The sequence below is a fragment of the Trachypithecus francoisi genome, unplaced genomic scaffold (assembly GCF_009764315.1).
Source record: "Trachypithecus francoisi isolate TF-2019V2 unplaced genomic scaffold, Tfra_2.0 Contig01474, whole genome shotgun sequence".
NCBI classification, from domain to species: Eukaryota; Metazoa; Chordata; class Mammalia; order Primates; family Cercopithecidae; genus Trachypithecus; species Trachypithecus francoisi.
In genome coordinates this window covers 8,816,117-8,844,002 of record NW_022681435.1, presented here as the reverse complement: position 1 = coordinate 8,844,002, position 27,886 = coordinate 8,816,117, and the positions used below count along the sequence as shown (strand labels likewise).

The window sequence follows — 27,886 nt, the reverse complement described above, 5'->3', positions numbered from 1 at the left end:
AAACTAACTTGAAGAGTTCCAATGCCAATAAAGGAAAAACAAACAGCACTAGTTCCAAGAACAATGTTTTTCCTCTGAAACTGCTGACCTGTGTGTGTACATCAGCATGCCATCTTTCCAGATTTAGAATGTTGGTGCAAATACCAATTTAAATGTTCTGTGAAAATAGCTCATTTGTTAAAGATGAAAATTTGTAGTAGAAAGAAAAATTAAGGGGATATGTGCTTAAGATAAAATGCCTCAGAACTCCTACCTGTTATAATCACATTGTACTTCAAGTTTCTCCCTGGCTATTTGCCCTAACACTGTAACCTACAACTTAATTCCTTGAAACTTAGGTAAAAACATAAAAATAAATTGCCCTTTGGCATCTAAAATGTTCCCTGTGAAACATACATTAGAGATTACCACAAATTTCCTAAACGCACAAATAAAAATAAGCAACTAAATATATGGCGTATTTCGAAGCCACCACACTAGGTGACTGGACATTTAAAAACCACATGAATGCTTTCTGCAGTACTAACATCACTTTCTTAAATACACATTATACACTTAATTCCTGGTATTAAATATATGTATGTATGAGGGGAGTATATGTGCATGTGTGTACTTATCAACTTATTACTCTGGAATCTTAGCAATAAAAATCTTACAATGGAAGTGGGAGACAAACACCTCATAGTAGTGTGTAATGAAAGAGAAACCGGTGGCTGGGTGTAGTGGCTCACACCTGTAATCCCAGCACTTTGGGAGGCCGAGGCTGGTGGATCACAAGGTCAGAAGTTCGAGACCAGCCTGACCAATATGGTGAGACCCCCCCCCCCCGTCTCTACTAAAAATACAAAAATTAGCCGGGCATGTTGGCGTGCGCCTGTAGTCCCAGCTACTCAGGAGGCTGAGGCAAAAGAATCACTTGAACCTGGCAGGCAGAGGTTGCAGTAAGCCGAGCCGAGATCGTGCCACGGCACTCCAGCCTGGGCGACACAGCGAGACTTCATCTCAAAATAAAAAGAAAGATAAACTGGTTTAAAGCCTAGTTTTTTCCAAAGAACAACACAACAGCAGCTTTACCAGTTACTCCAATGCCACATAGCAAGTTCCCTAGGCCTACCTTCCCCATGCTTAAAGCAACAGAAAGAACAAAACAGAAATCTTTTATTGCAGTGTAAAATTTTAAAATTCTCTACCTTAAACAAATCAAAACCACTGCCTTATACTATACAATACAAAGTACAAGCTGATAATAAGTCACTTGGTATGCTTTGTTTTGCTTTTTTAAAAGAAAAGTCAATGAAAGAAGCTGGACTTAAACACATATTGTGTGTTCCATTTAGACCAAGTACAAAGACAGGTGAAACTATTTCATGATGTTCTAAGTCAGTATAGTGATGATGTTTAGGGTAACAAAGGAAAGGGTACAAGGATGGTTTCTGGAGTGCTGGTAATATTCTCTTCCTCAAGATGTATACTGGTTACACGGATGTGTTCACTTTGTGGAAATCCATCAAGTTATACACTCGTATCTGCCTTTTCTGTATTTTTGTTATACTTCTACGAATTTCCAAAAGGTTATAGAAGGAGGAGTAAGACCCCAGAACTTCTCCCCAATGCCAGCAGAAGACAGTTAATTCCCTGGAATAAAATGAACTAGAGTCCCTGATTTAAAGACATCAGGCATACTACACAGCATGATGAACAGGGAAACTGCTTTCTTTGGCCCTTCATTTGACCCAGGGAGGTAATTTGGAAGAGAGAGAATAGTTTGTCAAAGCATCAGGGAGGTAATTTGGAGGAGAGAGAATAGTTTGTCAAAGTATAGAGCAATAAGAGAATGAAAACCACTGAGTTAATTTCTTACTTAGTTATACATACAGCTTGAGTATTCTCAATGATTCATCTTAAGATTTTAAACAACAGCTGAAAGATGGCTCATGTCCAGTGACTTAGTTTACTTTTATATTCAAAATATTTCAGTCTCAGTGTAATATACTCATTTTCTGAGATGCTGATTACTGAACATATGGTCTCTAAAAAGATAATTCCAGAAGTCCATCTGGGTAATATCAAAGACTCCTTTATCTCCTTTCACACCACATGGCTCAGTAATACTGTCTTATCAGACATGTGTTCTTTACAATTATTTTTCTGATCAATGATAGGTTTGGGAAATTAGAGAAAATAAATGTCATTGAAAACAAAGTATTAACTAAATTTGTGCATTTAATGTTAATGTTTACATATACAATTTTAAGATACAACTTTTTTTTTTTTTTTTTCTGAGACAGAGTCTCGCTCTGTCGCTCAGGCTGGAGAGTGCAGTGGTACCATTTCGGCTTACTGCAACCTCTGCCTCCCAGGTTCAAGTGATTCTCCTGCCTTAGGCTCCCAAGGAGCTGGGATTACAGGTGTGCGCCATGACGCCTAGCTATTTTTTTGTATTTTTAGTAGAGACGGGTTTCACCGTGTTGGCCAGGCTGGCCAACATGACCTCAAATCATCCACCCACCTTAGCCTCCCAAAGTGCTAGGATTACAGGTAAGATCCAACTTTTATCTAAAATAGTCTGAAGTTATCCTTTATCAATTTGGTATGCATGCAGTGCTATAGAAACTGGCTTATGGAAGTTAAAATAAGACATGATTGTCAAAGGACGATGGTATAATCTGTAGTATTGTTTAATTCTTTGTAATTACTTAAGTGTCGAAATATTTCTCATAAATTGAAAAGAAAAAAGTTACCAAGCATAACAGAAAACACTGTTCTGAAAACAGGGAAGTTAAATTAAAATCCACATACTAAACCTTGAGATTCCTCCTCTCTTTTGCACTAACTACCCTGAATCTTGGCATGCATTGCCCTGGCAGAATACCAAAGGGTTTCTCTAGTAAACTGACACCCCCTGAGGAAAAGGTCCACACACTGTCTTTGCTGTGTAGCAGGCCAGAAGAACAAGCACCTACCCTGGCTCCAGGAAGAAAAAAGTCTCCAAGAAAAAGGTGCTGAGAGGAATATAAGAATTCCGTCAGAAAGCTTACAAATACTAGGGAAAAAGAAAAGTATACAAGTGATAAAGTGAGGCTGCTATCAAGCCAGCACAAGAAAGGAAATATAATCATTGCAATTAAATCCCTTAGCTTGAATAAGTTCCAGGCTCATAATAACGTAAATAGTGAGCACTGACTTAACCAAAAATTAATACCTATATATTGAGAGGTTAGGGGAAAGAGAAGTTAGTACATGTGGTGTGGGATAGAGGGAGTGTGAGACAATGTAAACGAATGAAATCCTGATCTTCCATAGTAATGGGTCAACATATAATGTCCAATAATGAAAAATCAAAACATAGCAGTATATGCATAATATTTAGAAAGAGAAAGGAAAACAGCAGAAAGAGCCAAAAGATTCAAAAGGGTTGTCTAGGCAGCAGGACTTGGATGTAGGGAGGGGCTGGAACTTTAGGCACCTGCTTCTTATTGTAAACTTCACTGCTTATTAAGATCTTTAAAAATCTATATAGGGTGTTACTTTGATGAAGGAAAAGGCTTAAATGTTTAAAAATACAAAATAAAACAAAACCAAGAAATGTAAAAAACAGCGGGCAACAAAAATAGGGCTAACCTGCAGAGGGAAAAAGACAACAAGACAATCAGCTCTCACAGGTAGCGCAACAGACCAGGTGAGAGATGAGAAGTACTTTTACTATAACAGCTGGGGAGAGAGCGTGTGTGCAGTAGAGGGATGGAAGCAGAGGAGAAAACAGGATGAGCTCAAAAGACACCACATAGAATCAACAGACATGGGGGATCAAGTCAATGACTCTGTAAGAATTAAATGGCAAGACAGAACCTGAATCCTCCTGAAGTAGGTCATGCCCAAAATATCCCTCCTCCTGGATATTTATTCCACAAATACTGGCTCTTTGGGAGCATCATATTCTTCTATGTATAAAGAAGCATTTTAATTTTCTTTTTGTTTAGGTTTAAAATGTTTGGATTATTATGAAATACTCAAAAAATGCAGAAAACTGTAACATTCATCCAGGTATTAACTATACAGCGTTTTCAAATATTAACCTTTTGTGCCAGGCGTGGTGGCTCATGCCTGTAATCCCAGCACTTTGGGAGGCCAAGATGGGTGGATCACCTGAGGTCAGAAGTTTGAGACCAGCCTGGCCAACATGGCGAAACCCTGCCTCTACTAAAACTACAAAAATTAGCCAGGCATGGTGGTGGGTGCCTGTACTCCCAGCTACTCAGGAGGCTGAGGCAGGAGAATCGCTTGAACCTGGGGGGCAGAGGTTGCAGTGAGTCAAGATCGCACCATTGCACTCCAGCCAGGCAACAGAGTGAGGCTCTGTCTCCAAAACAAAACAAAACAAAACAAACAAAAAAACCTTTTGGCCTCTCATTTTTCTTTTTAAAGAAGTAAACATTACAGACATAGTTGAAACCTTGTTCAAACCATTCACTAATCCTATCCCCATCTCCCTAAAAGGTAACTGTTAAACTGAATTTGGCAGTTAACATCCCCATAGACCCCATCTTTAAAAGAGAGCATTAGGTTGGATGATTTTTTTTTTAACTTTTATTTTAAGTTCAAGGCTACATGAGCAGGTTTGTTACACAGGTGAATGTGTGTCATGAGGGTCTGTTGTACATATATTTCATCACCCAGGTACTACACCTAGTATCTGTTATTTTTCCTAATCCTCTCCTTCTTCCTGCCCTCCAACCTCCAGTAGGCCCCACTGTGTGCTGTTCCCCTCTATGTGTCCATGTGTTCTCATCACTTGACACCCACTTATAAGTAAGAACATGCAGTATTTGGTTTTCTGTTCCTGCATTAGTTTGCTAAGAATAACAGCCTCCAGCTCCATCCATGTCCCTGAAAAGGACATAATTTCATTTTTTATGGCTGCATAGTATTCCATGGTGTATCACATTTCTTTATTCAGTTTCTCATTGATGGGCATTTAGGTTGATAGTCTGGATGAATTCTAATGCCCCATTCTGTTCTAAGACATCAGGATTTGGCAGTATGATAGAAAGTCTTTGATGTTCTATAATAGAAGTACAAAAGTCTACACTTCTGTGAAATATGCAAAAATATCTCCCAATAATTTCAAATCTCAGAACACACTGATTGATGATAGTTCATGACGGGTAGCTCCAGAAACAAACAAAATGATAATAATGATTATAACCTTTCAGCAGAAAAAAAAAAAAAAAAGTATATTAACTTTACTGTTGTGGTGCCAGTATTTTATTTATTTTATTTTATTTATTTTTGAAATAGGTTCTCCCTCTGTTGCCTAGGCTGGAGTGCAGTAGTGTAATCATGGCTCACTGCAGCCTCAAATTACTGGGCTCAAGCAATCCTCATGCCTCAGCCTCCCAAGTAGCTGAGACTACAAGCATGTGCTACTATACCCAGCTAATTTTAAAATGTTTCTTTCATAGAGATGGGGTCTCAACGACATTGACAGGCTGGTTTCAAACTCCTGGTCTCAAGCTATCTTCCTGCCTCAGCTTCCCAAAGTGTTGGGATTATAGGACTGGGCCATTGCATCCAGCCAGTCCAAAATTAATAACAATACATAGAGCATATAAAACCTAAGCTTAAGTATTTTGCAAACAAATGAGTCCTATCATTTGTCTTTAGTGAAAATGGGAGACTGAACAGAGAAAAATTATGTTTCAAGAACTATGGTATACCTGTTATTAGATTCTAGTCTCAGTTGTTTTTGAGGGTTCTTTCCTGCAATTTAGACTAATCCTACTTATTCCCGTGAACCAACCAGTGTTCTCTGCTGCTGCTCAGAAGAAACAAAAGGGATGGGTAATATAAACATCTTGATCAGTATTCTAATTCTGGGCATGTACTGGAATCAGCTAGGGACCCCATATAAGCTTGGTTCCATAACTGCCTAGTTAATAGAAATCCTTCTTATTTAGTTTACTTGGGATAATTTTACTTATCTTTTTTTTTTTCACTGTTGTAGAATATATTGCTGTTGTACTCTTTGTGTAGGAATGCAGATAAGCTTACTGAATGTTTTCTTAAATTGAACACTTACTATTCTTCCAGATAGCACCTCTTGTTGGAACTCACAGTTATCAATGGCCCTCGCCAGATCAATGCTTTGTGACTGACCTCCTCTCTACCTTGAATACAAGAGGCCCTCATAGTTAGGCAGGAATATCATTGTCCCTATTCAGCCTGAAGAAGTTACAGAAGATGGATCTTCATTCCTCTACAACCCTTAGGATTAAAGATCTCCTTATAAAAGGGAGAGGCAGCCGGGCGCAGTAGCTCACGTCTGTAATCCCAGCACTTTGGGAGGCCGAGGTGGGCGGACTACCTGAGGTCAGGAGTTCGAGACCAGCCTGGCCAACATGGTGAAACCCCCACCTCTACTAAAAATACAAAAATTAGGTGGAAATGGTGGCGGGCGCCTGTAGTCCCTGCTACTCGGGAGGCTGAGACAGGAGAACTGCTTGAAGCCGGGAGGTGGAGGTTGCAGTGAGCTGAGACTGCACCACTGCACTCCAGTCTGGGCGACAGGAGCGAGACTCTGTCTCAAAAAAATAAACAAAAATAAATAAACAAATTTTAAAAAATAAAAAAAATAAAACGGAAGGGGGAAATATGTCAGAGGCATTCAAACCTGAGTGACTCCATCTTGAACAGGGGCTGGGTAAAATAAGGCTTACCCCTACTGGGCTGCTGCATTCCCAGGAGGTTAGGCATTCTTACTTACACATGAAATAGGAGGTCAGCACAAGATACAGGTCACAAAGATCTTGCTGATAAAACAGGATGCGGTAAAGAAGCTGGCCAAAAGTCACCAAAACCAAAATGGTGATGAAAGTGACCTCTGGCTGTCCTCACTGCTCATTGTATGCTGATTATAATGCATTAGCATGCTAAGAGACACTCCCACCAGCACCATGACAGTTTACAAATCCCATGGCAATATCAGAAAGTTACCCTATATAGTCTAAAAAGGGGAGGGACCCTTAGTTCTGGGACTTGGCTACCCCTTTCCCAGCAAACTCATAAATAATCTACCCCTTGGTTCAGCATGCAATCAAGAAATAACCATAGGCCGGGCACTTTGGGAGGCCGAGGTGGGCGGATCACTTGAGTTCAAGAGTTCAAAACCAGCCTGGCAAGATGGTGAAACCCCATCTCTACTAAAAATATAAATTCTAGCTGTGCATGGTGGTGGTGCCTGCCTGTAATCCCAGCTATTTGGGAGTCTGAGGCAGGAGGATCACTTGAGCCCAGGAGGCGAAGGCTGCAGTGAGCTGCCACGGCACTCCAGCCTGGGTGACAGCAAAACAATGTCTCAAAAAAAAAAAGAAAAAGAAAGAAAGAACCATAAAAGTAGCCAACCAGCAGCCCTTAGGGCTGGCTGCTTTGCCTATGGAGTAAGCCATTCTTTATTCCTTTACTTTCTTAATAAACTTGATTTCAATTAAAAAAAATAAAAAAGAATACCACAGTGGTAACTTTCATAGTATACGTCAGCTACAGGGGACAATCAGGAATTGCTGAAGCAAAATATCCTTATTAGAGTCTCGACTGCCTATGTAATTAATTCACTGCAGCACCAAACTGTCCCAGTTGTCATTATATTCTTCTCTATTCTTTTCTTCCAGGCAACCACAGTAAAAATATTCTTTAAAAAAATTGTAATGCCAGTTTTACTTAAGAATGTCCTTGATGACACAGGAAAGTCATTTCTTATTACATCCCAACCCCTGAGTATATGTCTTTTTAATTTTCTGGGTGATAAAATAGGAGGTACACAAAAAAACACTTCTGGTACACACTGAAGTATGATAGTTATCTCAAGGAAAACACTTATCTGATGATGTGAGTTGTGGGCCAAACCAGTCACTGATTACAGAGAATCCCATTTTTACTTGAAAGAACTGACAAACGATTATTATTCATACTTGGGTATTTGGCAGACATTTTCTCAAAAATGAAGTGAGAAGGCAGCTTACTGGAAAACAACTGATGGCATATGCTGCCAATAACGGCCTTCACATTTCTAATTAAAAATTTAAATTGTGGAAACTCGTTTCCACAGTAAGCTTAACAACATCCCAATACTTAAAAACACTTTGCTGATAAATCAGTGGTGATATTGGCCGGGCACGGTGGCTCACGCCTGTAATCCCAGCACTTTGGGAGGCCAAGGTGGGCGGATCACTTCAGGTCAGGAGTTCGAGACCAGCCTGGCCAACATGGAGAAATCATATCCCTACTAAAAATACAAAAAATTAGCCAGGTGTTGGGGGCAGGGCAGGCCTGTAATCCCAGCTACTCTAGAGGTTGAGGCGGGAAAATCGCTAGAACCCAGGAGGCAGAGGTTGCAGTGAGCCAAGATCGCACCACTGCACTCCTGCCTGGGCGACAGAGTGAGACTCCATCTCAAAAACAAACAAACAAACAAACAAAAATAAATCAGTGGTGATATTAACAAGTATGAATTCTTAAAATTCCATAATAAAATATATTAACATTTGGAGTATCTGTGTTACACAACGAAGCAGTACTCTCCAAATGACCAACACTTAATGCAACAAAGTGATGCATGGGTAAAGAGTCAAATCAAACTGCAAGTCAGATCAATGGATCTTACCGTTAAAGAATTCAAAAAGCTCACGAATAGAGATTTAGATTCCATATTAGAACTAACATTTAAGAAATGACCACTTGTCAAGTTTTGGTATAGTATCAAGGAAGGATATTCACAATTACCTAAAAAGACAATTAAAATACTCTTCCATTTCCCAATTACATCCACAAACTTTATAAGCAAGTATTGGATTATTTTTTCTGGATGTTAAAAACCATAAACAGAATCACAATGGTTATCATATTTTTAAATTCCTGATCATATCAGTCATGTAAAAACAAATGAACTAGCAATTATTTATTTAAAAGTTATATTCTTCGCAGTTACACAGTCTACATATTTGCAACAAATATATAGGTATCAAAGATTTAGTTTACCACAAAATGAAGACTGATCACTGCTCCAAAGAGGAAAGGAAATGAATGTGGTAAATTCTTAAATCTGTTTTGGAGACAGGCAAGTCAAGTCCCTCTTTTCTAGTTATAAATGAGCACATTCTAGGCCAGACATGGTGGCTCATGCCTGTAATCACAGCACTTTGGGAGGCCAAGAAGGGTAGATCACTTGAGGTCAGGAGTTCAAGACCAGCCTGGCCAACATGGTGAAACCCTGTCTCTACTAAAAATACAAAAATTAAGAGGGCGTGGGCACCTGTAATCCCAGCTACTCTGGAGGCTGAGGCAGGTGAATCACTTGGGCCCAGGAGGAGGCTGCAATGAGCCGGGATCACGCCACTGCACTCCAGTCTGAGAGACAGAGCAAGACTTTGTCTCAATAAAATAAAAAAATAAAAAAATAAAAAATAAAGGAGCAGGTTCTATTTAACATGTGACTCTTGAAACCTACATATTAATCACCCAGATGACATGACATAAATGGATTTAAACACTGGTTCTTAAATTTCTAAGGAAATGCCTTTTCACGGGAAAAACTGACCTTTCATAAATTTCAAAAGAAACAATTTAATCTGAACAAACACCTGAAGTTCAGAAGTAACACACCAAATGTTATTGTTTGCAGATGCATTTTTTGATAGGAATAAAAGTTGTTAAAGGAGAATTGTTCTTACGCAACTCTATCCAATTAATAAATATCATAAATCATTAGTTTCAAAAGCAAGAACCTTAAAAAAATCTCAGATTGAGAATTGGTAATGTCCTCACTAATAAACAAAGTCCTATTACTCTGTTTTCTGAAAGAGAAAGTTTACACACTAGTTTTTTTTAGTGAGATATTCAAGAGATAACAAGCAGAAGTTCATTCTGCCCCCACCCCTTCCTCATGATCCACCCATTTCTGCAGGCTTACCTTTGCAGTTCATTAAGCCCCCTGGCAGCTGGAAGGCTAGGGTTTTGCCTTAGGAAGTTTTGTTTTAAATTGAGATGAGTGAGGTCTTGGCTGTAGAAGAGGTTGGCAGGCAGATGTTCCAGGCTACAACATGAGAGGTCCACTGAGCTAATGCGCTGGGATGCAACCTAAAGAGGGATAAAACTTAATTTTAATACCATCCACTTATCCTATAACTACTTTCTATGGATAGAAATAAGATAATCCCAATTTGGAATAGATATTCTATGAAAGTAGCACTGTTAGTCCAAATATAAACCAACACAGTATTCAGTCACGTGCCGCATACCAACCTTTCAGTCAATAACATATCACACACAGCAGTCCCACAAGATTATAAAGCCGAAAAATTCCTATCACCTAGTGATATGGCAGCTATCATAATGTCATAGCACAACACACTGCCTTTTCTATGTTTAGATACACAAATACCATTTTGTTACAACTGCCCACAGATTCGGTACAGTAACATGCTACACAGGTTTGTAACCTAGGAGCAACAGCCTAGGTGTGTAGTTGGCTACACCATCTAGGTTTGTGTAAGTACACGCTGATGTTTGCACCATGAAGAAATTGCCTAACAACACGTTTCTCAGGATATATTCCTGTCATTAAGTAATGCATGTCTGTACTTAGTATTCAAGCTAAGTACTTTATAAAAGCATGAAAATGTCCCTGCCTGGAGGGTATGGTACAGTAACCTAGCATAGGAGACAGGCTGGAAAGAACACAGATTACTCCACTGGGTTTATTGATAGCAGTAATCTCCTCCAATGTAGGAGTTTTATTCCTGAAAACATAAGGGATAATTCTCTCCCACAGAAAGAGAATTCAGAGCTATCGAGTAAATACACGGTCAAGAGACAGATACTAAGATCTAAACTGAACATATGAAAGTCATTGTATATACTGATTTAAAAATAGCACAAATAAAGAAAAAGAGTATAACTGACCTTGTACACATCTTCAATTCATGGTATAGTAGAATCAGATTCTACTGCCTGTCTGCTACAAACTTTCCAGGCTGCCTCTCTTCACAGTTTCAGTGAAATGCTTATAAATTCATTGTGCTTTGCTTCATGTAACTATTTTATGTAAAACTTATTTTATGTCTAAGTATTTATCCAGATGTTCAATGCCTTCCTGGTTAAATGACTCCTCCCACGGCCAGAAAGACCAACTTTTATGTGGGAAGCAGAAAACTCACTAACCACCCTGTATTTCTCAAATGTTCTTTCCAATATTGTAGGTAACACAGTGCCAATTTATGCTAAAGCACGTGGCTTTAGCCCCGCCTTCACACATATTGGTTTTCTCTTCTCACAGAGGCAATGGGAATATAGTTCTAAAACTTTGGTTAATTCTCCCTATTTATCTTTACCAAAGCTTTAGGGCAGAAATTTCACTGCTTATCTGTGATCAGTCTGATGGCTTTTTCTTTTACCAAACCCCAGATTTCTGTTCCTAATTATACAAGGCAGTAGAACATAGTCCTTAGGTGTATGGTTCTGAGTTCAGTGTCCACATTCACAGTCCAGTGCCACCACTCAGGAGCTGAGATAACTTGAATAGATCACTGATGTAAGATCCAGTTTTCTCATCTGTATAACAGGTATAAAGATGGTACCTACTTCTACATGCCTGGCACAGAAAAAGCACTCAGTAAATGTTAACTGCTATTACTATTACTAGTACTACTACTAACACTACCATTTCCAAATTAAATCATTCACATTTTATTTTTTATTAAAAAAAATTTTTTTTAAATAATAAAGTAGGGGCAGGGTCTTGCCACGTTGCCCAGGATGGTCTCAAACTACTGGGCTAGGTTGATCCTCTCACATCAGCCTCCCAAAGTGCTGGATTACAGGCATGAGCCACCACACCCAGCTTCATTCACATTTTATATCCACTAAAATCCATACTCTCCTGCTGCTAAAAGTATCCAGAAGTAAATCTGCATATGTTCTGCTAGATTGGGCATGGTGGCTCACATCTGTAATCCCAGCACTTTGGGAGGCCGAGGCAGGTGGATCATTTGAGGTCAGAAGTTAGAGATCAGCCTGGCCAACATGGTGAAACCCTGTTTCTACTAAAAATACAGAAATTAGCTGGGCGTGGTGGTGGGTGCCTGTAATCCCAGCTACTCAGGAGGCTGAGGCAGCAGAATCGCTTGAACCCAGGAGGCCGAGGTTGCAGTGAGCCGAGATCATGCCATTGCACTCCAGCCTGGGTGACAGAAAGAGACTCTGTCTCAAAAAAATAAACAGTTCTGCTGATGGAATATTTGAGGTTAGGAGAAATTACTGTGCACACATGAAAGCTAAAGGTATACTGGGGTGAGAAAAGCTGGGCAGGACTTATCTCTAAAGACTTTACCAAGAAGTCTGAGTTTGCATTTTACCTATTTTATCTTTCTGTGAATTTTCACCATTAAATAAGAAAAAGAAAATGCCAAACAGGGCCAAACCACTCATACAAAGAAAGATGTAAAAAGAGATAGAATGTTATGGGTCTGAAAGTAGGTGCAAAAGCACCACGCCACACGGGATTCCTATGGCATTCATAGGAAGTGGATGGGAACCTGTTTATAGAAAGTGAGGTTGAAAGCTCTGCTAGTTAGTGGAAGCATTCATTCAAAAACATGTGTTGAACATCTACTTAATGGTGTGTGGCAGGCCTTTTATTTCCTGAGATACAACAGGAAAACAAGACAGACACAGTCTCTGCCCTGAATGAGTACACATCAAGAGGACAGGGTAATTAAGATACTACATGATAACTGTTACAAGAATAGGAAGTGCAAGGACACAGAACGGAATCCCAGGGGTCAGAAAAGGATTCCCAGAGGATGTAATGTCCGAGCCCAAACTTGAAGCCTCAGTAGAAATCTGTATTTTTTGTCTGCCCCAAATCCTTTCTCTTTCAAACTCATGATCCTAAGGGGAACTGCAAACAAAGTACCCAGATGCTCTGGATTCGTGGGTAGGCATGCACTCCAGGTCTGAGCAATCTGAGTGTCCTATCTGCTGAAGCCACAGGCTAATCCAACAGGTGCTAGCATGGGACCCAAGTTAGGTTAATCAAAGGACTTCTCTGGGATTTACATATTCTGAAACCAGGAGAGAAAGAGAATCAGCTGCTTAGAGCTGCAGTTAAAATGAAGGAGCTAGATCCATATGTATCAATCTGACTTGATACAAATGCAAACTGCAGCATGACACATCCCATTTATGAAAACAATTTTTAACATAACACACACACCTCCATATATTATATGGATGAATAATTATATGTGCAATATATACCATGAGATCATAAATTTCTATTGTTTTAAGCCACCGAGGGTTTGTTAATATGTTAACAGCAGCCACAGGAAACTGATACAACCCTTCTTTATTTTTTCCATTGTACTTTTCCTTTTCATTCATTCAACATGTTCACTGAATATCTACCAGAGGTGCCAATTACTATTCTAGGTGAGCCCTTACTGTACTTCAGAAAACAAAATGAAGATCCCTCCCCTATTAAGCTTTCTTTACAAATAAATAAATTATACGTTAAAAAAATTGGTAAGCACTACGAATAAAAAAAAAAAAACAGCTTGAGAAAGGGGGTCAAGATTGCTAGGAAGGTGGTGGATTGTAATTTAAATAGGTTAGTGAGGGTGGTCCCCACTGAAAAGACAACATTTAGCAAGGAAAAACAGGAAAAGTTGGCTGATAGGATTTATCTGGAAGAAGATGCTGCCAGGCAGAGGAAGTACCCAGAGTTAGGGCCCTTAGAGAAGCATGCCTTAGCCAGGCATGGTGGCTCATGCCTGTAATCCCAGCACTTTGGGAGGCTAGGGTGGGAGGACTGTTTGAGCCCAGAAGCTTAAGACCAGCCTGGGCAACACAGTGAGACCATCATCTCTACTAAGAAAAAAAATGTTTCATTAGCTGGGCGTGGTGGTGCGTGCTTATAGTCCCAGCCACTTGGGAGGCTGCGGTGGAAGGATCACTTGAGCCCAGAAGGTCGAGGTTGCATACCACGGCATTCCAGCCTGGGCAATAAAGCCAGATCCAGTCTCAAATTAAAAAAAATAATAATAATACAAAAAATTTGTAAAAGGAGCATACTTGGCATGTCTGAGGGACCTGAGAACACTGATAATAAGGCAACGAGGTCAGAAGGTAAATGGGCAGGGGATATGGGGCAAGCAGCAGACCCTGTGGGACCTTCAGGCCTTGTAAGGACTCTGGCTTTTAAGGTGAGTGAAATGGGATGTGTGGAAAGGTTCTGAGAAGTGTGAGGTGATCACCAATGTAGGGTCAACACTCCATATTCACTGGGGATTAGTTCCTGGACCCCAGCAGGTACCAAAATCCACAGATGCTCAAGTCCCTGACATAAAATGCCATAGTACACTCAGCCCTCCGTGTCGGCAGGTTTTGATCCACGGTTGGTTGAATCTGAAATGGGAAACTCGCAGGTAAGGAGGGCCTACTGTACCAAGGAATTTTCTTATTTTTTCTCTGCCTTTGTCTCTAGATTGTAAGCTCCATAAAGGAAAGAATTTTTCTATTTTGCTTACTGATATAAACCCACGCTGAGTACTTGGGAGGACCCTCAAAACATCTTGCTGGAAGAATGGCCAGAGGACGACCTTATACCTCCTCCTTTCTCACCAGGCGGCCTCTGCATCTGGTGCATCCTTTCATGTGGCAACCACTTTGAAGAAGACAAATTCCATTTCAAATGAAGCATCCCACTAAATACTCCCTTTGGACTATTTAAGAGAAAATGATTTAACATCAAGTTGTATTGGCTTCCTTTCCTCATTCTAGACCGTAAGCTGTTTCTGCTGGAAACAAGGAGGAGGAAACCACATTAACGAGGCTACAAGCAAGGGCAGTCCTGTGTGAGCTATGCAGAACTAGGAACGTCTATCATGAGAGCATAGACTCATCATGTTAACATGGCCACAAGGCAGTGAGCTGCAAAGATGACCACAAAAGCTACCACTAGCTACACCACTGCCCAGTCCCATGAGCTGCAACAGAATGGGAGATTTAAGTGCTTCTACTCAGAGCAACCTGGGCACATCAGGGCTCTACCACAAAAAGAGGAAAGCACTCTACTTAGAAGGTACGGTTTGATTCCAAAATGAGAAAACTACCAGCTGGACTATCTAAAGAAACTGTGACCCACCTACACAGCAGCTATTAAAACTGAGATCCTGCCTGAAATAAGAAAGACCTACATACATAAAAAAAATATTAATCAAAAAACCACATGTACACACCTCAGAGCAAGTAGCCTTTATTATTCTAGCATTTTCCTTTTCCAAGTAACAATAATAATAATAGTTAACATTTAAGTAGTGCTTTCTTTGTGATAGGCACTCTTCCAAGAGCTTAAGATACAATATTTAGCTTAATCTTCACAACAACTCTGTGTAGTAAGAACTTACCCTTGTTTCAAAGGTAAAGGTTAAACTGAGTCAAAGAGTGTGCGTCTAAGGCCTGTTTAAAAAGTAGCAGGATCAGGCTGGGTGCAGCGGCTCACACCTGTAATCCCAACACTATGGGAGGCCAAGGTGGGTGGATCATTTGAGGACAGGAGTTTGAGACCAGCCTGGCCAACATGGTGAAACCCTGTCTCTACTAAAAATACAAAAATTAACCTGGCATGGAGGTGGGTGCCTGTAATCCCAGTTACTCGGGAGGCTAAGGCAGGAGAATCACTTGAAACTGGGAGGCGGAGGTTGCAGTGAACCAAGATTGAGCCATTATATTCCAGCTTGGGTGACAAGAGCGAAACTGCATCTCAAAAAAAAAAAAAAAAAAAAAAAAGAAAAGTAACAGGACTAGAGTTTGAACAAGAGCCTGTACTATTAACTCTATGCCATCAGGTCAAGACCTGGAATAAAGTTCAGATCTCACCAGAAGGGAGGCTCCTTTAATCCCCATCATAAAATAACATAACTAGAGCAAAGAAAATTAGATGTACTCCTCAGGATATGTTTAAGCCTTAGAAATGAAGACGAGGTGGTCAGAGACAGTGAGTCCTCCTCGGGAGAAGCAGTAGAGACCATCTGCTGATCAAATACAGATTTCGGAGGAGCGGTGAATCCCCATGGGGCATCATTCCTTGACATCATAGGCTCTGCCCACTCCAATCCCACAAAACTTATCCAACTGGGCAATGGTGATGCCATCCAGTGAGCACCTAATCAAAATTTTAAAGCTTACAGGAAAAGTATAAGAGGTTATAGGAATTTGGGAAGTGAAATAAGCATACATAGCAGGTGCCTCAAATCTTTGGTACAGAAAGCTTCTAAAGGATCTCATAATTAGAATATAAATTCCTTTTTGGCAAAAGCTACTGTACTTATAACCACAGACAAGACAGTTGAAGGCACAAAGGTGAAGTCCACACAACTTGACATACAGGAGAAAGGGCACCAGCTGAACAGTATGTGGGGTAGGTAGGAACAGTTCTACTTACTAGCAACGTGACTTTGAATAAGTCACTTCCCTTACCTGTCTTTCAGTTTCCTTATCTCTAAAGTAGACTAACACCTGCCCTGATCACCTTAACAAGTTGCTGCAGTAATACCATTTTATCCATTTAAAAAAAAAGGAGAGGCTCTGTAGATCAAGTATCCCCGCAGCAACGTCTACCACTGCAAGCAATAAAAGTCTGTAAAACAAAAAAGTCTACGAGATATAAGCCAATGCTCTTGTCATCTTGAGCAATTACACGGATAAACTGCAATCAGCCAGACCATCAATGAACTACAAATGAATAGATTCAAGTTGTGATTAGTTGAAGGTAACTGTGGCATCGAAAGTCAGTTTCAGCCTGTATTAACAATAACAGGCTGGGGGCAGTGGCTCACATCTGTAATCTCAGCACTTTGTGGGGCCAAGGGGGGGCAGATCACTTGAGGTCAGGAGTTCGAGACCAGCCTGGCCAACATGGGGAAACTCCATCTCTACTGAAAATACAAAAATTAGCTGGGTGAGGTGGCAGGCACATGTAATCTCAGCTACTCAGGAGGCTGAGGTAGGAGAATCGCTTGAACTTGAGGCAGAGGTGGCAGTGAGCCAAGACCATGCCACTGCACTCCAGCCTGGGCAACAAGAGCAAGTCTCCATCTCAAAAACAAAACAAAACAACAACAAAAAAAAAGAAAAAAAAGTAAGGCTAATTGAGTTAGTAAATTAAATGGGACTTTTCTATCATGATGGACACACACTGAGAGATACATCAAAATGAACATAATCTCCAACTACCTGCTCAGGGTGTCTCTTTTTTTCCCAAATGACTTGTAAATATACACGGGGGAAGGAGGGTTCATTGGGTCCTCAAAATATTTCCTCTAAAGAACACTGCACTATTAAAAAATGCTAATGTGAACAACAAAATTTTCAGATGACTCAATGGGTGGCCACACATTTCTAACATATTACTCAGCTTGACACTTTCTTAAGTCATTTCTTTGCCTATTATTAGGACCCTTATGACAAAAATGTCCCTCCTCCGAGTGTGGCTGGGTTGTATTTCTAAACCAATCTATCTGTCCTATCCTTACCCTATCCCTGCCATGCTTTCAAAATTCTCATCTTCCCTTGCAAGAGGACTGTACTACATCATTCGTCTTTCACAGGCAAGGGAAAGTTCACAGTAACATTCATGTGATGTTTTTTGTCCCCTCCATACTTTAGTCAAGTTGTGTTTATCCTTATTATGTGCATAGCATGCTCAAAATTAACCAGAATGACTCTAAAATGTTTGGTTAAAGCAGCTGAAACAGCACAAATAATCCTGCTTGTGTGAAGTAAAAGACTGCTGTCAACCTGCCAGGTACGGTGGCTCATGCCTGCAATCCCAGCACTTCGGGAGGCCAAGGCGGGTGGATCACGAGGTCAAGAGATCAAGACCATCCTGGTAAACATGGTGAAACCCCATCTCTACTAAAAATACAAAAATTAGCTGGGCATGGTGGCGCGCACCTACAGTCCCAGCTACTCGAAAGGCTGAGGCAGAAGAATCGCTTGAACCCAGGAGGCAAAGGCTGCAGTGAGCTAAGATTATGCCACTGCACTGCACCACTGCACTCCAGCCTGGTGATAGAGCCAGACTCCGTCTCACCAAAAAAAAAAAAAAAAAAAAAAAAAAAAAAAAAAAAAACCAAAAAACAAAAGAACGGCTGCTGTCAACCAGCATTATGAGTCATTAATTGCTCTAGTGCAGTCTTCAGTGGCTTGGGAAATTATGCTTCTGGCTACAGGGATAGTCTCTGGGGAATAAGAATTATAAACAATTCTTAACCTCAGCTGACCTACTTTTAATTCTCATCTCCCAAAGAATGCTTTGGGAAGACATGAGGTAGGAGAATATAAATTTAGAATAAAGTTTATTAATATTTATCAGTTAAGCATTCTAACTCTACTTGTTTCAATTTTATCTTTATCAATACAATTTTATACTATTTTATATCAAACAAAACCTTGAATTTTAACAAACATTTTAATTTCCACTGCTTCACAACATGCAATCATTTCTTTAAAGAAATTCTATAGAAGGATGGGTGTGGTGACTCATGCCTGTAATCCCAGCACTTTAGGAGGCCAAGGCGGGCAGATCACTTGACTTCAGAAGTTCAAGACCAGCCTAGGCAACATGGTGAAACACCATCTCTGCAAAAATTAAAAAAATTAGCAAGGGTGGTAGTGAACATCTATAGTTCCAGCTACCCAGGGGGCTGAGGTGGAGGACTGCCTAAGCCCAGGAAGTCGAGGCTGCAGTGAACCAAGATTGTGCCACTGCACTCCAGCCTGGGCACCACAGCAAAATTCTGTCTCAAACAAAAAACACAACACAACACAACTAAATGGGTGTGGTGGTTTACACCTATAATCCCAGCAGTTTGGAAGGTTGAGGTGGATGGATCACCTGAGGTCAGGAGCTTGAGACCAGCCTGGCCAATATGGCGGAATCCTGCCTCTATTAATAAATACCAAAATTAGCCAGGCGTGGTGGCACATGCCTGTAATCCCAGCTACTTGGGAGGCTGAGGCAGAAGAATCGCTTGAACCGAGGAGGTGGAGGTTGCAGTGAGCTGAGATCACGCCACTGCACTCCAGCCTGGGCAACAGAGGGAGACTCAGTCTCAAAACAAACAAACAGACAAATAAATAAACAAACACACACTATAGAAATGCCTTAGCTCCACCTCAAAGCTTTTCATAATGACATCTCATCTTTTGCTCTTATACTAACCTATTTAACAACAGATGCAGAAAACATTCCTATAACATTAATTACATCAGCTGGGCGCAGTGGCTCACGCTCGTAATCCCAGCACTTTGGGAGGCTGAGGCGGGTGGATCATGAGGTCAGGAGATTGAGACCATCCTGGCTAATACGGTGAAATGCCATCTCTACTAAAAATACAAAAAATTAGCTGGGTGTGGTGGCGGGCGCCTGTAGTCCCAGCTACTCGGGCGGCTGAGGCAGGAGAATGGTGTGAATCCAGGAGGCGGAGCTTGCAGTGAGCCGAGATCGCACCACCGCACTCCAGCCTGGGGGACAGAGCAAGACTCCGTCTCAAAACAAAAAAAATTAATTACATCATATATCTTCATAATGTTCCAATAAAAGCATATCAAAGCTACCAGTTTTATACTTAAAGATATACAAGAAATAAAATATGGGCCAGGCACAGTGGCTCATGCCTGTAATCTCTACACTTTGGGAGGCTGAGGTGGGAGGACCACTTGAGTCCAGGAAGTTGAGACCAGTCTGGACAACATAGCAAGACCCTATCTCTACAAAGTTAAATTAAAAAATTGGCCAGGTGTGGTGGCACGTGCCTAGAGTCCCAGCTCCATGGGAAGCTGAGCCCAGAAGCTTGAAGCTGCAGTGAACTATAATTGTGCCGCTGCCCTCCAGCAGGGGTGACAGGGGGAGATCTTGTCTCAGAAAAAAAGAAAAGATTACACAAATTATACAACATTTAAAATGATTCAAGGTAATGACATAGCAAATTAATGAAGACAACAGGAAAATCCAGGCAGGCTATGAGAGATGGGCCGGGCACAGTGGCTCACACCTGTAATCCCAGCACTTTGGGAGGCCGAGGAGGGCAGATCATGAGGTCAGGAGTTTGAGACCAGTCTGACCAACATGGTGAAACACTGCCTCTACTAAAAATACAAAAATTAGCTGAGTGTGGTGGCACACACCTGTAATCCCAGCTACTCAGGAGACTGAGGCAAGAGAATTGCTTGAACCCGGGAGGCGGAGCTTGCAGTGAGCCGAGATCGCACCACTGCACTCCAGCCTGGGCGACAGAGCGAGACTCCGTCTCATAAATAAATAAATAAATAAATAAATAAATAAATAAATAAGAGAGATGGTATTCTATGAGGGCAAGAGCATTTGGGAGAAGTAGGACCTAAGATTTTAAAATGATGGGCTATGAGGTACCTGTTAAAATATAGTTCAAAGACCCAAAAATAAGAATATGGAGAGAACTGCAGGCTGGGGAAGAAAATAAAACGAAACGAAATCCCTGGCTCACTGTTCAAGGACCAAGCTATAACAATATTTAAAAAGCCAATCAAGAGAACTCCAGATCAAGCGATCCTCCAAGGTATCTCCAGCTCTCTCTGCCAGCAGAGGTGAAGGGATGGGACTGAGGAGGCAGCACGCGTGGGGCCATCAAGCTAACCTGAGTGAATCATTCGATATACATTTGTTATTTGCCTTTTATGAACCAGGAACTGTACCAGGTACTGGAGAGATGCAGTCTTTGTCTCCGAAAGCTTAGCCTCTTGAGGACACACACATCTAAATAACTATGATTCACTGAAGACGATGCAGTGAGAGCACACACAGGGCCAAGAACAATCCTCAGAACTCCATGTCGACAGCATCAGTGCCGACACAGTCCCCTCCCTTGACAAAATGAGCCACGTATTCACAGACACTTCTGCTACATTTATCCAGTGAGCTCATCATGCAGCCAAAAGTGAAAATGTGGACCTGGCACCTGACTCTTTAGGAGTCAGAAGCAACTGTATAGGGTCAGAGGAGATGTCACCAACAGCTTTCCAAAATCATGAGCCACCGGTGTCACTCTAGCAGTTATCTCCCTCCCACACACACAAACCCCATTGTGTTTCGCAGTAACAACAAAAAAATAGAGTTCAGCTGGGGTGGAGATCAAATCTGAACTCAGAGTTCCTTCCTGAGTTCCTTATTGGCAAAATATGTATAAACAATCTCTTTCAAATGTTACTACCTGAGAATGTTTCTGAACATCATGGCAGCATTTCCCCAAAGGTGACAGTGCCTTAACAAAGGAGAAATGAACCACGAAGAACTTACATTCTAGCTTTCTATTAAAATACATAATACAAATACTATTCAAGTGGTTTTACTACTAGAAATGAACTACTTGTTTGTTTGTTTTTTCTCCCCGAGATGGAGTCTTGCTCTGTCACCCAGCCTGGAGTACAGTAGTGCAATCTCGGCTCACTGCAACCTCCACCTCCCAAGTTCAAGCAATTCTCCTGCCTCAGCCACCTGAGCAGCTGGGATTACAGGTGCCTGCCACCACACCCAGCTAATTTTTGTATTTTTAGTAGAGATGGGGTTTCAGCATGTTGGCCAGGCTGGTCTCGAACCTCTGACCTTGTGATCCACCTGCCTCGGCCTCCCAAAGTGCTGGGATTACAGGCGTGAGTCACCACAACTGGCCTCTTTTGTTTTTAAAATACAAAAAAAAAAAAAAAAAATTGATGTTTAAGTTCCAAGTCTAACACACAAGGTTCAGTATGTTTAATACAGAATTCATAGATTGTTTTTTTCCAAATATTCCACTATTTCCTGCTTTATAAAATAATAAATTAGACCAGTGGGTAGAAGAATTTAACCCTTCAGAGCAGGTGTAGAAAATTTAATTCTCTGGGTTAAAAATACTAGGGACTCAAAAAATCCTAAGTACATAATGGGAACTAAACTTTAATGGATATATACATATATGTATGTATATATATTGTTTTGTAGAGACAGGGCCTTGCTATGTTGCCCAGGCTTGCCTTGAACTCCTGGCCTCAAGTGATCTTCCCCACTCAGCCTCCCAAAGTGTTGGGATTACAGGTGTGAACCACCATCCACCATGCCTGTTAGATTTTTTTAAATTTTTTTTTTTTGAGACAGAATCTCAATCTATCACCCAGGCTGGAGTGCAATGGTGTGATCTTGGCTCAGCCTCCCGGATTCAAACAACTCTCCTACCTCAGCCTCCTGAGTAGCTGGGATTACAGGCATGCGCTACAATGCCTGGCTAATTTTTGTATTTTTAGTAGAGAGGGGTTTCACCATGTTGGCCAGGCTGGTCTCCAACGCCTGACCTCAGGTGATCCACCCGCCTCAGCCTTCCAAAGTGGTGGGATTACAGGCATAAGCCACCACACCCAGCCACCTGGTAGATATACATTTAAATTGGTCTAAACCCTCAGATTAAAAGAAATTAACTTTAAAATATAACATGACCAGATACAGATATCTGGTTAATCACATATACTAAGTTCCCTGATATATCAATATTTGACCAGTTTGCAAAGAATCAGACAACAGTCGTTCCCTTGCCATTGAAAACAATTCAATCTGCTTTGAATGACTCAGAAAGCATCTCAGACGTCTTAAATAACTCTTGGTCATCATCTAAGAGGAATGAGCGATGTAGAGTGACTACGCTCAAGTGTCTTTTAGCAGCATACTCCAATAAACAGACTGCTTGAGAAATTACCCTTTGTCATACTACTGGGCTGCCTGGATTCAGCTGCCAACTTTGTATATAAAGTACCTTATTGAGATATTTTCAGTAAATCTCAGTTATTATTTAAATCTTTGTTTTCAGTCCCTTCCAACTACTGTAAAACACTGGAAGTATAATTAAGTAAAAGGAATAAGGTAGTAGAACCTAATGCATAAAGCAGTAATTGAATACTTTATATATCAGTTCCCTCATCTGCAAAATGGGGATAATATCTAAAAGATATTATCTTTTGGTATTAAAAACCAACCACAGGCCGGGCGCGGTGGCTCACGCCTGTAATCCCAGCACTTTGGGAGGCCGAGACGGGCGGATCACAAGGTCAGGAGATCGAGACCATGGTGAAACCCCGTCTCTACTAAAAATACAAAAAATTAGCCGGGCACGGTGGCGGGCGCCTGTAGTCCCAGCTACTCAGGAGGCTGAGGCAGGAGAATGGCGTGAGCCCGGGAGGTGGAGCTTGCAGTGAGCCGAGATCGTGCCACTGCACTCCAGCCTGGGCGACAGAGCGAGACTCCGTCTCAAAAAAAAAAAAAAAAAAAAAACAAAACCAACCACAGGCTGGGTGCAGTAGCTTGTGCCTATTATCCCAGTACTTTGGGAGGCCAAGATGTTAGGACTGCTTCAGCCCAGGAGCTCAAGGCCAACCTGGGCAACATGGCAAGACCCCATCTCTACAAAAAATACAAAAATTAGTTGGGAGTGGTGGCGCATGCCTGTGTCCCGGCTACTCGGGAGGCTGAGGTGGGAGGATCACTTGAGCCTGGAAGGTCAAAGCCTGGAATGAGCTATAATCATGCCACTGCATAGCAGCCTGAGCGACAGAGACCCCAACTCAAAAAAAAAAATCAACAAAAAACCAACCTCATAGAATTGTTATCAGCACCTACTTCACAGGGCTACTACAAAGTATCTTGCACAGTGCTTGCCAAATAGTAAAAGTTACCAAAATGTTAGTTATTACTATGTGCATTATTGTTGTCACTATAGTATAAATGTGGCACAGTAAATAATGATATTGTTTACAAAATAGATCGACAAGTTGAGGGAGGAAAAGAGCAAAAATATTTTCTTTTAGGGTTGACCTCACAAATGGGTAACTAATTCACTTTGGACATAATGTCTGAAGTAGGGAAAATAATGGTCACATATTCTGTGCTGATCAGATGAGATCTGCAAGGATGTCAACAAATCAGAGAGCACCCAGGAAAAAAGCTATGAGATAAAGTATCTGAGAACCAAGCGACAGAAGGAATTGTTGGAATTGCCAGGGATACTTCTGCTGAAAATAGACTGCTAAGGAGCAGAAAGGGCAGTGCAAGGGCACGGATCCTGGTAACTCAACAATATTCAGAGGTTATTAAATAGGAAAAGGAGTCAAATTTTCTTGCATTGTACCAGATAGAAAAACTTAGGTCAATGAGTCAAAGCTATAGGAATGAAGACTTCAGTTCACTTATAAGGAAAAACTGTCACATCAGACACTACAGATGTTGGAAATGCCTACAGACATGGGTGGGATGGTGTGAGAGTCTGATCTTTTCCAAATCTTAAGTCTCTGAACTAAGAGTCGTTTGTTGTTGAAGACTAGAATTCAAGGTTAAACTAAAGAATGTTTTCAAAGAAAATGTCAAATAACTGGTGGCACAATTCTTTTAGAAAACTGCAGTTAATATTAATATTCCCTTCTTGTCAACTACCTTACAAGGGTCCTTACCAGTATTAAAACAACATTTTACAACTTTAAAATGTAACTGTAAGTTCCTCCCTTGAACCCTAGAAGTTATTTTATTAAAGATAACATTTATACAGATCAAACCTACAAGTATTTTAAAGTACTAATAACAGAAGTATAGACCCCAACCAAACTTCTTTAAGGTCTCCTGGGAAAATGTTTCCAGAGTTCCACCAAGAACACACAAGGAACACATTTCCATTTGCTGAGGTCGTGGCAATCCACATGGAGCCTGGTGCCTGGCACAAAGAAAGGACAGAAGAGTCCTCTCTTTCCTCCCTTCCCCTCCCCATCTCTCTTTGCTGGACAGTGAGAACAACAACTGCTAATCGCAACACAGATGGAGAAAGAAAGGGGGAAGAGATGAGAAGACAGGAGGAAGGAAGATGGAAGTACATTGGATGCATTTAAAATGGTAACAGTATAATTATACAAATGAGCACTGCTTCACAAAAACATGCTTCTTTTGTTATGAGATGGTAAACAAACTAGGTATTTTTGCCATTTGTTTACAATTGGATTATCAAACTTTAGAGAAAATAAAACTAAATAGTTCTAAACTGAAATAGCTTTAGAATTGAAGTGAAAACCTCTTGTTCAGGAATACATTAACTAGGATTTCAGAAACAAGAGCCGCTACAGGAAAAAGAAAAAAAATAAAGGAATAGAAGGGATTAGCAGTGTGGAAATAAGACAGGTATAGATGAAGCATAATTATATCTGTAAAGAGATCATTCTGTTATTTTTTTACTGACTTGACTTTATGTGTAACAAAAAACTTAATACAATCCAAAATATGTTACCTTCTCCCTAAATTCAAAGCAGAATTTATAAGTTCTCTAACCTTCTAACTGTAACAAAGATTCCATAAGGTAATTTTTTACATAACAAATCCATTACTATATTGGAAAGTTAATGACAATACTGGATAACTTACAGTCATATTTCTACAAGAAAATGAAATGGAACTAGCAGGAAATTTACTGGCCAGCACTCATTTACTGTAGCTTATTTCTTTTTTTTTTTTTTTTCACACTTCTCAGACTTGTGTGATATGATCTTTACAGGATATCTCTGCAAACTGCCTCTGCACATACTTGACCTATCCTTCTTGAAATGAATTTACTTTTCTTGTCCGCAAGGTGAACACCTATTTACCCTTAAAAGACTCAGCTTGCCCACTGCCTCCTTGAAGTCTTCATATACCCAAATATCTCATATATTAACTCATATATTAAATTTCCAAACTTTTCTCACAAACTTTTCTTGTCACTACAGAATTGGTACAAGAGCAATCTTCTCAGGATTCACGTCATTCAGACCCACAGTTCCATTTATTATTATTATTATTTTTTGATATGGAGTTTTGCTCTCATTGCCTAGACTGGAGTGCAGTGGTACCATCTCGGCTCACTGCAACCTCCGCCTCCTGGATTCAAGCGATTCTCCTACCTCAGCCTCCCGGGTAGCTGCGATTACAGGCACCTGCCACCATGGCTGGCTAATTTTTTTTGTATTTTTAGTGGAGACAGGGTTTCACCATGTTGGCCAGGCTGGTCTTGAGCTCCTAACCTCAGGTGATCAACCTGCCTTGGCCTCCCAAAGTGCTGGGATTACAGGCGTAAGTCACTGCACCCAGCCCCTTCATTCCATTTAAGATTCTATAGTACGCTTGTTAGGTCAAAGGGCCCTTGATTCTTCTTCCAAAAACACTGGGTGTAAAATGTGAAGTGAGGGTTTCCAGAAAAGCCCTTGACTCCTCAGTAGAACAGTATTGACAGCAAAGCTTCTTATCATTACAACCTCAAAGTTACAAACTACAGCACAATCCCTAAAGGACAAGTGGCAGACCATGCTAACAAAAGGCAGCAGACTTCCTGAACTACACTTCAAGTTAAGAGGCAAAATATGGGTAAAAGATGTCTAAGTCACATTAAAGGGTTCCTTGTAATTACATCTAATAACACAAATCGATATGCTGGAAACCTCAATCTTGTTATACTAGAATAATTTGACTCAATTGATTAGTTAAGTATTCCTTGAGTAAAATCTAGACAGTAAGATACTGTTTCTAAGCAAATGAAACCAAAAGTTCAACTGTGATTCACCATGTGCCTTACTCTTATTTAAAAGGGTGATGTTTGCTCATCATTTCATGGGATCGTTCGGCATGAAATGTGGCTCCGATTTGCCTACACTGTGCATGTTTAGGGTGCACTCCAATCACAGCAACAAGAAGTTCAATGCAGTGACTTTTTCCTTCAAGTCAATGGCCTAGAATTAAACACTACTGAGAGCTACACAGCAGGAGAGATAACGACTATGACAGTCACAGTCACCTGCAACTGTCAGCCACTGATCAGCACAGAGAGAGAGACAAGCAGACAGGTTCATGGCCCTCCAGGAGGCCTGAATTTACAATGCTGTTTTCACTGTCACCATGTTATAACCAACTAAACTGGCCAGGTTTGAGGTCCTTGGAAGAGGTCATGCTGTGCCTTTTCCTTTTCCCTACACAAGAGAACTGGGACAATTTTTAAGATAAAATGCTTACGATTAGACATCGTGTCCCTAACTGCAGGGCTCCATCACTTTCAATTTAGTCATGTTACTATTCAGATTCAAAATACTGAATTTAGAAGTGTGCCATGTAGTAAATTGTTCTCATTTTCGTCTAGCTCTAATCAAAATTTAAGAGCGTTACATCTGCCTAATAAAAAGTTAAAAGCGTAGCTTACAATATGCCCTTTTCCATAAGTGTTGGATATTTTCTTGGGTATCACATGCTACGTTGCTATTTCAGGAATAAGACACCTGAATCAACCCTCTAATCTTTATCTGAATTATCCATTCTTTAAAAAACACACACACATAGATAACGGTGTTGTAAGAAGAGTAATTGTAACAAGAGTCCTCACCTTCTAGAGTTATACACACACATGTGAAAATAGTTGTGAGTGAAATAATGTCTGGGGTTTGCTTTGTAATAATCCAGAGAGAAAGGGGGCACACCGATAACAGCCCACTGACCAGGAGATGGTAACTGTGGAAGCCGGGGCACAGGTGTGTGGGGGTTACTACATGATTATCTCTATTTCAGAATATTTGACATTTTCCATAATAAGGAGTAAAAAAAAAAGGGGGGGGGAAGGACACAACACTAAGTCACTGACCTGAATCCACTTTTAATCTTCCATGGAAAAAAGAAAAACACTTTATTTATTTATTTTATTTTATTTTTTTGAGATGCAATCTTGCTCTGTCATCCAGGCTGGAGTGCAGTGGCACAATCTTGACTCACTGCAACCTT

General features: G+C 40.7%; 1 protein-coding gene across 1 annotated transcript in view; it reads right to left on the bottom strand.

Annotated features, from left to right (window-relative positions):
* The window catches only part of PHLPP1 (PH domain and leucine rich repeat protein phosphatase 1), a 270,198-nt gene that overhangs the window by 108,865 nt on the left and 133,447 nt on the right, over positions 1-27,886 (bottom strand). The window contains exon 4 of the mRNA XM_033239200.1: positions 9,965-10,131. Coding sequence (XP_033095091.1) covers positions 9,965-10,131 — 167 coding nt within the window. The remainder of the gene's footprint in view (positions 1-9,964; positions 10,132-27,886) is intronic.